Source organism: Primulina huaijiensis, chromosome 2 (assembly GCF_012295235.1).
Source record: "Primulina huaijiensis isolate GDHJ02 chromosome 2, ASM1229523v2, whole genome shotgun sequence".
NCBI classification, from domain to species: domain Eukaryota; kingdom Viridiplantae; phylum Streptophyta; class Magnoliopsida; order Lamiales; family Gesneriaceae; genus Primulina; species Primulina huaijiensis.
Window position 1 is genome coordinate 18,991,071 of NC_133307.1, and position 11,784 is coordinate 19,002,854.

At 37.1% G+C, this 11,784-nt stretch overlaps 1 protein-coding gene across 1 annotated transcript; it reads right to left on the reverse strand.

The window, feature by feature from the left end:
- Window positions 1–257: 257 nt before the first annotated feature.
- LOC140967861 (peroxisomal nicotinamide adenine dinucleotide carrier-like) lies at window positions 258–11,424 on the reverse strand. The gene is made up of 11 exons (XM_073428631.1): window positions 11,259–11,424; window positions 11,056–11,133; window positions 10,870–10,944; window positions 8,870–9,000; window positions 7,461–7,515; window positions 2,797–2,898; window positions 2,351–2,419; window positions 2,186–2,281; window positions 2,011–2,079; window positions 1,703–1,757; window positions 258–785 (listed from the first exon to the last, which is right to left on the reverse strand). The coding sequence occupies exons 1-11, from the start codon at window positions 11,337–11,339 to the stop codon at window positions 592–594; spliced, it is 1,005 nt and encodes a 334-aa protein (XP_073284732.1). The 5' UTR covers window positions 11,340–11,424; the 3' UTR covers window positions 258–591.
- Window positions 11,425–11,784: the final 360 nt, after the last annotated feature.

The following is an 11,784-nucleotide window of genomic DNA, read 5'->3' on the forward strand; positions in this document are numbered from 1 at the left end:
TCATATAAAAAAGAGTGATATATAGATGATATGTAAGTGATTGGTTTGATCGATAAATCATTGTAATCTTTGTTTTATGTGGATATCAACCCCTCTACCTCATAAATAGAAGTGTTGAGTTATCAATTCTCTCTCTTCTATTATTTAATTATAGCTTACTTAAAATTACCGAAATTAGTTGCTCTAAAATGCCAGTATTTGATAATATATCATAGATATCGGAAAAACTAGTAAGCATAAGGTAGCACTCAGTCCACTACAATTGAAACGACACTGATTATACATTTAATCATGAATTGGTGTTACAACATTTGGATAATTGAATTCCAGTTTTCTACGGAGACCAATACTTGATGTTGTCAACAGCTTATCAAATATCACTGCTATTCGGACCAAGTCTAGTACATGAATTATCCATTGATATACAACATGCTCCAATTAACCTGCTCGGGAAAAACGATTCCTATTATTTTTCGAATCTAGATGGTGTTCTGTTGATTAAAGAGGTATCACTTTCCGAGGCTAACGGAACAAATCGTGCTTAATGAGGCAACTACTAGGAGTAACTCACCAATACTAGTAGAAAACATGTTATTGGGGCTTAGATTTTACAGAACCAGTAGCTCCCTTCGTTAACAACCATCTGCTACCCCTTACGAGTTCTTCCTTAACCATGAACAGAACAGCAGCTGCTAGAACGCTCTGCACTATTTTCGTGCCCATACCCTTGTAAAAACCATAAAAACCTTCATATCGGATCATCTTTAGTATCGCATCATAGGTACCTGCAAGGTGGTAAAAGCAGCCTCCTGATCTATATAACCAAGCTAATAATTTGCTATGATTCAAGCTTGAATATATTTAATTGAAAAGCATAAAACAGGCTCCATGATATTTCAGGTTCTTTACAGCTAGATGTAAAAGTAAGAAGCTAAAATAACCGCTAAAATTTCCATATCTGAAATTTTAACCCCGAGCAACCGTCCAAGAGTGAATGATACTAAATTACATCTCTTTTGTGGCATCTACGTTACACCCAAAGTGTGGTGGTGATAATCTCACAAAATTTTGGTGATCGGTTGTGTCATAGGTTGGTTAGTTTATTCGATTATGACATGCATAAAATGATAAGAAAGACATCACATGGAATTAAGTGGTTCAATCCGTCAGCCTACATAAAATAAATTGGCAGCAGTTACCCCCTAAATTTTAAGTATAACCATCACGACTTCAAACAAATTAAAAATTACAAGAGCATAAGATGGAATATTAGAATAGTGAGGGAATGAAGACTTTCATGTCACAGAATTACGAGGTGATGCCATTTTTCCTTTGTTATAGGGGAAAGATACCTAGTAGACAGCAATTAACACTTGCAACAATATTTAGCTGTTTTAGGGCGACTATGACTTCTTACAGCTTAAAAGTTACATGAAGACACATGATAGAAAAAATAGTGGAAATGCACAGATTGTCATAACTAATTTAGGATTCTAACAAATCATTATGACGTCCATATGGATGATGGCTGATAGCATATATATCCAAACATTCTAAGTGCTTGACTCAATTTACATTATTCTAATGCACTTCCAAGTAGGTACAGATTCGTAGATTTTTACAGATGGGGTCACCAGTAAATTTGTCCAAAATACAAAGTTCCATCGAGCAATGCAAAGTAAAGCCACTCATACAAACAAACCTCTGTATTGATGCCTTTTATCTCCACCAGTTAATTGTTTTGCTTGAAGTCTTGACTGCAATAAAGCAATTTACATTCCATCATAAAAGTAAAGAAAGCAGCCATCTACATTGTTGAAAAGTTTAAACTTAAAACACACAAGTAACTTTTTCATCAGACATTGATAATTGGTATGTCATATTTCTATGCTGCACAGTCAACTCAGACATACAACAGACATAACCAGAGAAATATTTGTTAAACAGTCCATCTCAAGAAAGGATCTCACCAGATGACTAAGAACGAGATCAGATAATCAACAAAAATACCTTAACAACCAGAAGAGGATACGTTACAACCGTAGCTCCAAGTTTTGCCAAAGCTCCAAGCAAAAATATCTACCCAGACATGATAATGTTAGCAGAAAATGGTAGAACAAGGTAACTGTAACATTATCCAACACCATGTTATCAGAAAAACTTCAGCAGCTGTCAAAAAAACTACCTCCAAAGCAGTTACTTCACCGTTATTCTTTCTTTGCTTCTTCAACCTCTTCAATAGAGTCTCATAGAGCATAAATTGTATAGAAGGATTGCTTACCTGTGAGAAACAAAAGCAGTTTATCAATATCAACCTCACCAGCACTATGTTAAGTTACACTGTACTTACCATAATCAATGTGGGAAAAACACCTTTCCAAAATCCAAAAACTCCAGCCTCACCATAGACTTCTTGAATCTGCAAATTAAAATATGAATTAAGAAAAGAACACAGTCATGAGTGGACGAATGATTGGGATGGGAATCAGAGTATAGTTGAACTAACTTCAAACACTAATGCCTCCCATACCAAACATGTGTTTAGCACTGATCTAAAGTTTTTGGGCAGCTATATCTTGAACCAGTTTTATATTTGAAGGAGATTACATATTTCTAGAGACCGAGAAGTAGTATAGTAGGACAGAACACCATTTTCAAGTAGGAGAAAAAGGCATTGCTAAGGATGATTAATCATTTTGGTAAGCGTAAAAAGTTGGCTCCCTGGGTAAAATGCTCTATTCAACTTCTAATTCCATTTCTAACTTTACCACAAATAACCTACAGCTGTACTCGTACCGCATGAGTAGTTCCGAAAGGAGGAGGTTCTACTGCATCAAGAATCAGTTCCTCAGAAGATAAAGATTTAGTCTGATTTGGTCGACTTTTCTTTGTATAAGTCTGCAAGATATACAACAAATACATTAGATATGCACATATTTTCTTATAGCTTCATCTCAGCATCTCGATATCTCATTTTATTGTTTACATCTTTCAGATGAATAATCTTCCTCTGGTAGTTGCTTTATGGTGCAAGTATCAAATATACACAGAAGCCTATAATTTTCAATTGAAATTCCTATAGGCCATCATGACCAAGATAAACAAATCAAAATTTAAAGGGTGTACAGGCAATAATTTCACACATATTCATGGTCAAAGTTTCTGAGGTTGCACCATCACCATGTTATGCCTCACAACAATAATATGCAATTAAAATACCAAAGGAAGATCAATCACGAAGATGCGTAATATTATATTAAACTAAAATATGAAACCCATAGTACAATTGCTCTGTTCGATCTCACTCTCTTTAGCAGAATGCTAGTAACTCAATCAACAAGAAATATAACTGAATGTCTTCTCTATCCGACCCCTCTCATATTTTATATCCTTCCCTCACGTGCTTTTCCCTTCCCTTTCCTAACACAGGGTTCATAACACGTCCTGCCTCTTCCAAGTAGCATCTTCCTCTGTTCTTCTTTTCCAACTCACAAGCAGCTGTTTACATAGCTTCCCTTTCATCTGTTTAATGTGTCCAGCCAAAATAAAATCTGGTTCAAAAATAAATCAGCATCCAATTCACTAAGCAACTTTGTCTCAGCGTAGTTTTTTCCCACTGCTCATTTCAAACATGATACATGAAATACTGGATGCACCTTAGACCCCTCTGGCAACTGTACCCGATAAGCAATTTAACCCACTTTCTTTAAAACCTTGAAAGGTCCATAGTACTTGGCTACAAGTTTCTGAAATACTCTAGCACAAATTGAGTTTTTGCGATGTGGCTGCAACTTTAAATATACCATAACCCCCACTCTTGGAAATGAAGCTCCTAGCGACTTTTGTTAGCGTACTTAATCATATGCTGTTAAGCCTGCTCAAGATTATACATGAATTGTCTCAAAAGTTAATCTCTATCCAACAAGGCTTGCGAGACCACTGCCACCACTATTCCCCAGGTAGGAATCGAATAAAGTAGACGGTTTTCGCCCATACACGACATCAAAAGGTGATATTCCAGCAGAAGTTTGATATGAGGTGTTGTACAAGTACTCGGCCCAATGTAGCCACTGGCCCAATTTTCAGGCTGCTGAGAACAGAAACAACGCAAATAAGTCTCCACACACTTGTTCAAGGCTTCACTTTGGCAGGCCATTTCAGGGTGGAATGCAGTTCTCATTTTCGTCGGGTACCCTGCAGCCTAAAATGTTCAGACCATAACAAACTCATAAACACAGCATCTGTCACTTACGATCATCTTTGGTATTCCATGCAATTTAACCACATTACTTATAAAGGTTTCAGCCACTGAACTGGCTGTATAAGGGTGTTTCTGTAGGAGGAAGTGCCCATATTTGGAGAATCTATCGACATCATAACCTTTCGACTTTGGCAGCCCGGTAGTAAAATCCATAGCTGAATATTCCCAAACTGCTTCTGGAATAGCTAATGGTTGCAGCAATCCCGCGGGCGTGGCAGCTTCATACTTTTGTTTTTGACACACCACGCACTCAGTCACAAACTTAAACACATCTCTCTTCATTCCTAGCCAAAAGAAATTGCTTGTAAGCCTTATATATGTTCGAAGAGCTCCCGAATGTCCCCCCACTGGAGTGGCAAGAAATTCAATCAACTTTGAATGTTGAAACCCACGGCGATGCCCGAGGAACTACCGACCTTCCTTTATACGACAAACACCCATTGACTAAAGAGTAACGATTGGTATTGCCATCAGTCATATTCAGTTTTTGTATGACTTTTCGCAGCTCTGGATCATTATACACAGCCTCCTTGATTTCCTCTATTTCCATCCACTCCGCTTTTGTTAATGCATTCAATCCCTGTTTCCTCCCTTCGTGATAACACATCAGCCGCCTGATTATCTGCCCCACCTTGTGTTTTATCTCAAACTCATAACCAAGTAAATTTGCCAACCAATATTGCTGGTCTGGAGTGGATATTCGTTGTTGCAACAGATTCTTTAAGGGCTTGTGGTTGGTCATCCCCAGAAACGTACGTCCCAAAAGGTAGAGTCGCCAATTTTGGACTGCTAAAAATAATGCCACTAACTCCCTTTCATAAGTAGACTTGGCTGACGCTCAGTTGGCCAATGCCTTACTATCATGAGTGATAGGCCTACCGTCTTGAGATAGCACTGCTACTAAGCTCACCACTCAGGCGTCACATTCTACCACAAATTCTTTACCTAAGTCAGGCTTTTTCAGAAGTGGTGCAGTGCTAAGAGCTCCCTTTAACAACTCAAACGCCTCTTGGACCTTAACATTCCAAGCAACATGATTCTTCTTCAATTGTTATGTTAAAAGAGCTATCCTGCCATAGTCCTTAATAAATTTTCTATAATATCCAGTCAACCCAAGGAACCCCCTCTACCCTCTTGTGTTTTGTGGCTGTGGCCAATGGACCACACTTTCAATCTTCATTGGATCCACTTCCGCACCATGAGCTGTGACAATATGTCCCAAATATTCAACCGGAGTGGATATTTGTTGTTGCATCAAGAGCTTGTGGTTGGTTATCACCAAAAACTTACGTCCCAAAAGGTAATGTTGCCAATGTTGGACTGCTAAAATTGGCTAACGCTCGGTCGGCCAATGACTTACTATCTTGAGCGATAGGCCTACAGTCTTGAGATAACACTGCCCGTAAGCTCCCCACTCATGCGTCGTATTCTACAACAAATTCTTTACCAAAGTCAGGCATTTTCAGAACTGGTGCAGTGCTAAGAGCTCGCTTTAACACCTCAAATACCTCTTGGGCCTTAAAATTCCAAGCAACATGATTCTTCTTCAATTGTTCTGTTAAAAGACAGGCTATCCTGCCATAGTCCACCGTAAATTTTCTATAATATCCTGTCAACCCAAGGAACCCCCTTTACCCTTTTGTGTTTTGTGGCTGCGGCCAATGGACCACACTTTCAATCTTCATTGGATCTACTTCCACACCATGAGCTGTGATAATATGTCCCAAATGTTCAACCTGACCCAATCCAAACTCGCTTTTTCTTATTCAAGACCAGCCTCTTAATCTGCAATACTTCCAGCACCATTTCCACATGCTTCACATGTTCCTCCCAACCGCTACTATAAATCAGAAAGTCGTCAAAAAAAACTAGAACAAAGTTCCGCAAATAAGGGCGAAATACCTCATTCATCGTTGCTTGAAAAGTGGCAAGGGCTTCTTTAGCCCAAAGGGCATAACCAAGAACTCATAGTGACCTTCGTGTGCCCTGAACGCTGTTTAATGCACGTCATTGGCTTGGACTCAAATCTGGTGATATCCCGATTTAAGATCCAATTTGGTAAAATGTGCAGCCCCATGCAACTCATTAAATAACTCCTGGAATTGGATACTTATCTGAACTGTAATGTCGTTCAACCCTTGGTAGTCTACACAAAAACGCCAACTACCATATTTCTTTTTAACTAGTATAACAGGGCTTGACTATGGGCTTTTGTCGGCCTGTATCACACCGGATTTGAGCATTTCTGCTAAACCATACATTCAATTCCATCTTCTTGATGGTGGTCGTAGCGATATGGGCTAAACGAAATAGTATATCATCCCCTCACGTGTTTTTCCCTTCCCCTTCCTAACATACGCATTTATAATCTTGGGCTTGGGCCTTTCTTTGTCAATAGTAATTGGGCTCATTGAATCTGGAATGACTGGACCCAATGGGTCTGGGTTCGTAACACACCAGTTTCAGGATCCATTTGGAATCATGATAGGATGACATTAAACGAAACTAAGTTATTGGAGCTGAGCACAGAACAAAAGTTTTAATCGATTGTGCAATGTGAAGAAGCTCATAAGCATTTGTGCCATCAACAAAAAAGTAGAAGAAACAGCAAGCAACCACCCCACCAGCAGACCTACTGGAAGCTTCCAATCAGCAGCAGCTCTCCACCAGACTGACTTTACTAAAAAATTAAGTTTGACTTCACCAGGATCTTCTGGATATCATTCTAAACAACTCATTATGTATGTAACAGCTTTTAAAGCTTGAAGCTGGAGGTTTCGTCAAAGGTTTCTCAAGTATCATGAGACTGCAGGAAATACTTATGAAACTATGCCGGGCACATAAAAACTCAAGGAAAGTGGGTGTTCATCCAGTAATTCAGGTAAGAATTTCTACAAGGTGAGTTTCTTTATAATGAAAACAAGGTCGATGATTGGGATAAACTACCATTTAGTTCTCCGATATTATCGATTTTATTTTGGAATATTAACAAACATGTGAAGATACTTATTCCACCTCGAAAATAAAAGACAACAAGGACTAACAAATGGGACTGCAAAAGAATTCTACAAAAATCCCCATAATATACTTCCAAACAAAAAGGAATCCAGATATATCAAGATTTCAAATACTTGGAACATTTTAATCACCAGTTACAAATAAATTATGAAGTAAAACATTAATTCATCCAGATCTTTACCTGCATGCGGGTCACAACCACCCAAATAGGATTTGTAAGCAGCACATTTACACACCTGGAGGAAAGGAAAAGCTGTAAATATCATTGATTGGCATATTCAAATAAGATCTATTTCCAGAATACATTAAAGAGGAAGAAACTGAAAGATAAGTTTCATCTAATTGCATTTATACATGCAAAGAAGGCATAATCGTCGGTAGAACATTGTACATGGTAAAGAATGAAATAACAAGATTTTCACATAAAAGCATTTTTTCTACTAATGATAATAATTAAAGAAAGGGTAAAATGTCTTTGCATTTCCAACTGTCCAAGCAGAAAAAGAGATCAATAATTTTGTTACATAGTTGGTCCAGCAGCATGTCATACATTCAGTTTATTCTCCCAAATGAAATAAAGAGTGATGGCAAGCAACACAATGGATATATGTCATATGAGTAAATATAAGGCCAAATGATATAATTAGTGATGTTTTCTTAAATCCAAGCATCAGCTACTATTGAGTAACGCCTGAAGTATAATCCTTCTCTGAGGAAGCTAAGAGAAATGAGTGTGCAAATCATAATAATTATTGAAAAGACAATTTCTGCACTAAGCCAAGAAGTGTACATTGAAAAACTATATAGCATGCTATCATACATTGACAAAAATAAAACCACTGTATCATAATCATAAGAAGACACTTGACAAAATCTTTTGAATTGCAATTGTGCCATGCTTGCCAGTGAATTCCTCGTCTTTTGTAATATTATGATCAAGTTTAAAAACACCCAGAAAATCTTGATCTAAAGATAGGAATCAGTAGGATGCTGTATCCATGGAACAAAAGGAATGTCTACTTAAAATTTTGAGCTTCAAATTTTTTTTTAATATGATTGTTTTTACATGTTGGAGAAAAATATGATTCTAAAATAATATATTATGTCAATTGTAAAACACGAAATATTTATACATCTAACATTTCTGCCAAAGAAAATGGGTCCAATTTTCTCTTCACAAGGGAAAAAAAACAAGTGATGCTTAACCCACCAAAAATTAATGTACATAGATTACATAACTGGGGTGGAGAAATTGAAATTGAAGTAACATAGTTCAAGGATCACCAAGCTTTGATTCAAATGAGCTTGACCCTATCCCCACACAGAAAATAGCCATAAGCGCCTCCACAACACTGACCGATGGTGTTACATAAAGCTAGTTGATTTGGCACAAAATTTAAAGAAATGGCATTCGTATGAGGAACAGAATACTAAATTACAACCGCTGCCCCAAGAAAAAGTACGGTGGAGGTAATCATTATAAGGTCAATGCTACACAGAGTAACTATCAACTATAAAAACTTTTAAAACTATAGTCTTTTATTTATTAGGATCAAATGTATCAAAAGGATTCCTCGGACTAGTGTTTACCCTGATAGAGCAGCCACCATAAGTGAGGAGAGCATTCCAACTGATCCATCACCAACACCTTTCCTCTTACGTTCAAGAGCAGTGGCTTCTGCCTTGTTCCTGAATATTTGATAGAAATAATAGTAAACACCCTGTACCATAAAAGGTGTAATTATATAAGAAATCCGACATTTGGACCACTTAGGATGTATATAGCTTAAGGAAATTTAGATAAGAGTCATAAGACAGAGATGGGATAGCAGAGAAAAAATTAGATAAGTAATGTTTCTTTGCATTTCCGGAACATTTTCACTTTCATCCTCAGTCACAGTATGATCCAGGGCTTACAGTACTGTATTAGATTTCAGAAGTAAGTTCGTGGGTGTGAATGTCACTATACAGTTTGCATGAATCTATTTCTTTAGCATGTAGCAGGTCCACATTCCATAAGTTAATGTCAGATTTGAGTTTTCTTAAGTGGAACTGTGGAAGTTCACAATCTCAGTGTTAAAAAGAGGTCGTCAAAATGGGTCACCAATGAGTTTGTCAAAGAGAGAAAAAAATGGATAAGAGAATGGATACGCGGACTCCAAATGGTTGCTGAATAACACTACTAGCTAGAAAGCAAAGCTTGTCATTGATAGACGCTACTTAGATTAAACCAAAAGGAGAATGCAATGGAAATAATCATGAACTGAAAGATGGACCAGTTAATGATAATTATTAGTCTTAGCAGCTAGGGAATTGCTTTTCAATTCAACTTAAGTTCTGAAACAAAGACTGTTCTAAGCAATAGGCGTAAAAGGAAAAATGAGCTCACGTTCCACATGATTTATTTAAGATAAGTGAGATGGGTTAACCAAAAACTTCTGGTGCTCAACTGACAAGTTGCAACCACCTGAACGTTATCTACTCAACTTTATTTATTTGAGAGAGCTTATAGTTGATAAGAGAGCATATAGTTGATAACGAGAAGTCACCAATTAATTTTTTTCCTAATTTCCAATAAAGACAAGATCCAGTAAATTTCAGTTGAATCACGATATCTTCGTGCCTAGTTTAGATACTGCTCTTTGACTTCTGAGCAATATATGGTCTCATCATGTGTTTCATAGTTTATAGTATATATGGTCTCATCATGTGTGATACATGGCATGTCCAAAGATTTTATTTCAAGATTATTAATTTTTAAAAAAATCAGTATTATAGTGGGCCCCATTCCTCCTACATAGGATGATTTTATACTACACCAAGAGTGTTCCTCTCAATGTATTTTGTACAAGATGTTCGCGCGACATCTAGCACAAAACAAAAAAAGTACTGATAGACCTCACATGATTTGTTTTTTATTCAGATGTCCGTGCGAACAATTTGCGTAAAACAAATACCTCAAGTAGACCTCCCGGTGCAGCATAGAATTACACCCTCCATAACATACTACTCATGAAATGCTTCTGTCGGTATAGCATATAGACCTCATCACCCTCCATCAATCACTTAGTAACTTTAGAATACTAGCCTGCCTATCTTTCTATTCAAAATTATTAACAAACACCAAATAATAAGGTGCAGATGATATGTAACAGTCTTAATTGACACTTTTTCCGATATAGGGACCACGTGCTCCTTCTGCTGTTAAACAGTATATGCTATAGTATTTTACTTAAATTCCATCGGAACATCACTCTATTTCTTCGTCAACGGGTTTAACAAAAAGATAACATATTTTTTACATAACATTTTCAATTCCACCTCAGAGAAAACATCACCTTAAGCATCAAAATAATTCAAGTCGTACAATTTATCCAAGCAAAATACTCGAAATTTTACTACGTAAAAAGTATACCGCTTGGCATTGCTATGAGATATTTACCAACAATAGATCCAAAATCAAGTTTTTTAATTAAATATAGTCGTGGTTAATAGTGAAACTCTAAAACTTAATTCAACGAACTAGTTAGCTGAACAAACAATAAAGACTCGCATTAAATGAAAATACAACCAAGAAAGAAAAAGCTCGCCTGCGACGCAGCGGTGCCGACTAGCGACGGAGCTAGTCCTCCATACAACCGATCCCACCCTTCGTGCTTAACAACCTACAGTATAATCCAAATCAAACTAAACGCATTACGTAGTAGAACAGAAAATAAAGGACAAAATCCCATTCAAATTGCAAAATTTCAGCTAAAATTAAACACACGCAACACCTGATACATTTGCGCTACAGTCCCAACGCTCTTTTTATCTTTTTTCGGATCTCTCTCCGTTTGTTGCCGAGTATTCACCTAACACAATCACAGATCATCACACACTTGTCTTGGCAAAACAGCAACAAAAAAAATCACCAACGATCATAGAAAAAAATTATGGATCAAAGCAAATACTAATAGGAAAATGAAGAAAATCATACAGTCTGTAGAGGAAAAGTAATGAGCTGAGCGATGATGCCGCCGCAGGCGCCGGCGAGGCCGTTGATCACAGCCTCCGACATAATTTCTCTCAGATTTCTTGTTAGCTTTTCGAATTTTGGGAAGAAAGAGAAATGACTCCAAACTGAGTTGGCCAACGCACAATTGCGTGTGGAATATTAAGAAATTAACGCCGTTATCCCCTGATCGTTAGACAACTAACGGCGCTAATCACCGTTATCCATAATTCTTACCATAACCATGTCGACAAAATTTTGAACGTTTATCACCTGATTAAATTTAATTCTAAACTTTTGTCAGTAAATTATTACGGATTATTGAATCCACTTTACTATCTCTCTTATCCAATATGAAATTATAACATAAAACATAGAATACATAGATTAGGGGTGTCAAAAATTAACTCAATTCATCGATACAACTCGAACTGATCCGAATAATACCAAGTTAGGGTTAGAGGTTTTGTGGGGACCCGAACGCTAATCATCTTCTTAATCGTCATTGGGA

Bases quoted from the DNA above. Each gene is read 5' to 3' on its own strand.
- LOC140967861 (XM_073428631.1), bottom strand. From the start codon at position 11,339: ATGTCGGAGGCTGTGATCAACGGCCTCGCCGGCGCCTGCGGCGGCATC. The intron at 2,899-7,460 runs GTAAAGATCTGG...TATATCTTGCAG, and splicing joins TGGTTGTGACCCGCATGCAG to ACTTATACAAAGAAAAGTCG. The intron at 1,758-2,010 runs GTATTTTTGTTG...GCTTTATTGCAG, and splicing joins ATCCTCTTCTGGTTGTTAAG to TCAAGACTTCAAGCAAAACA.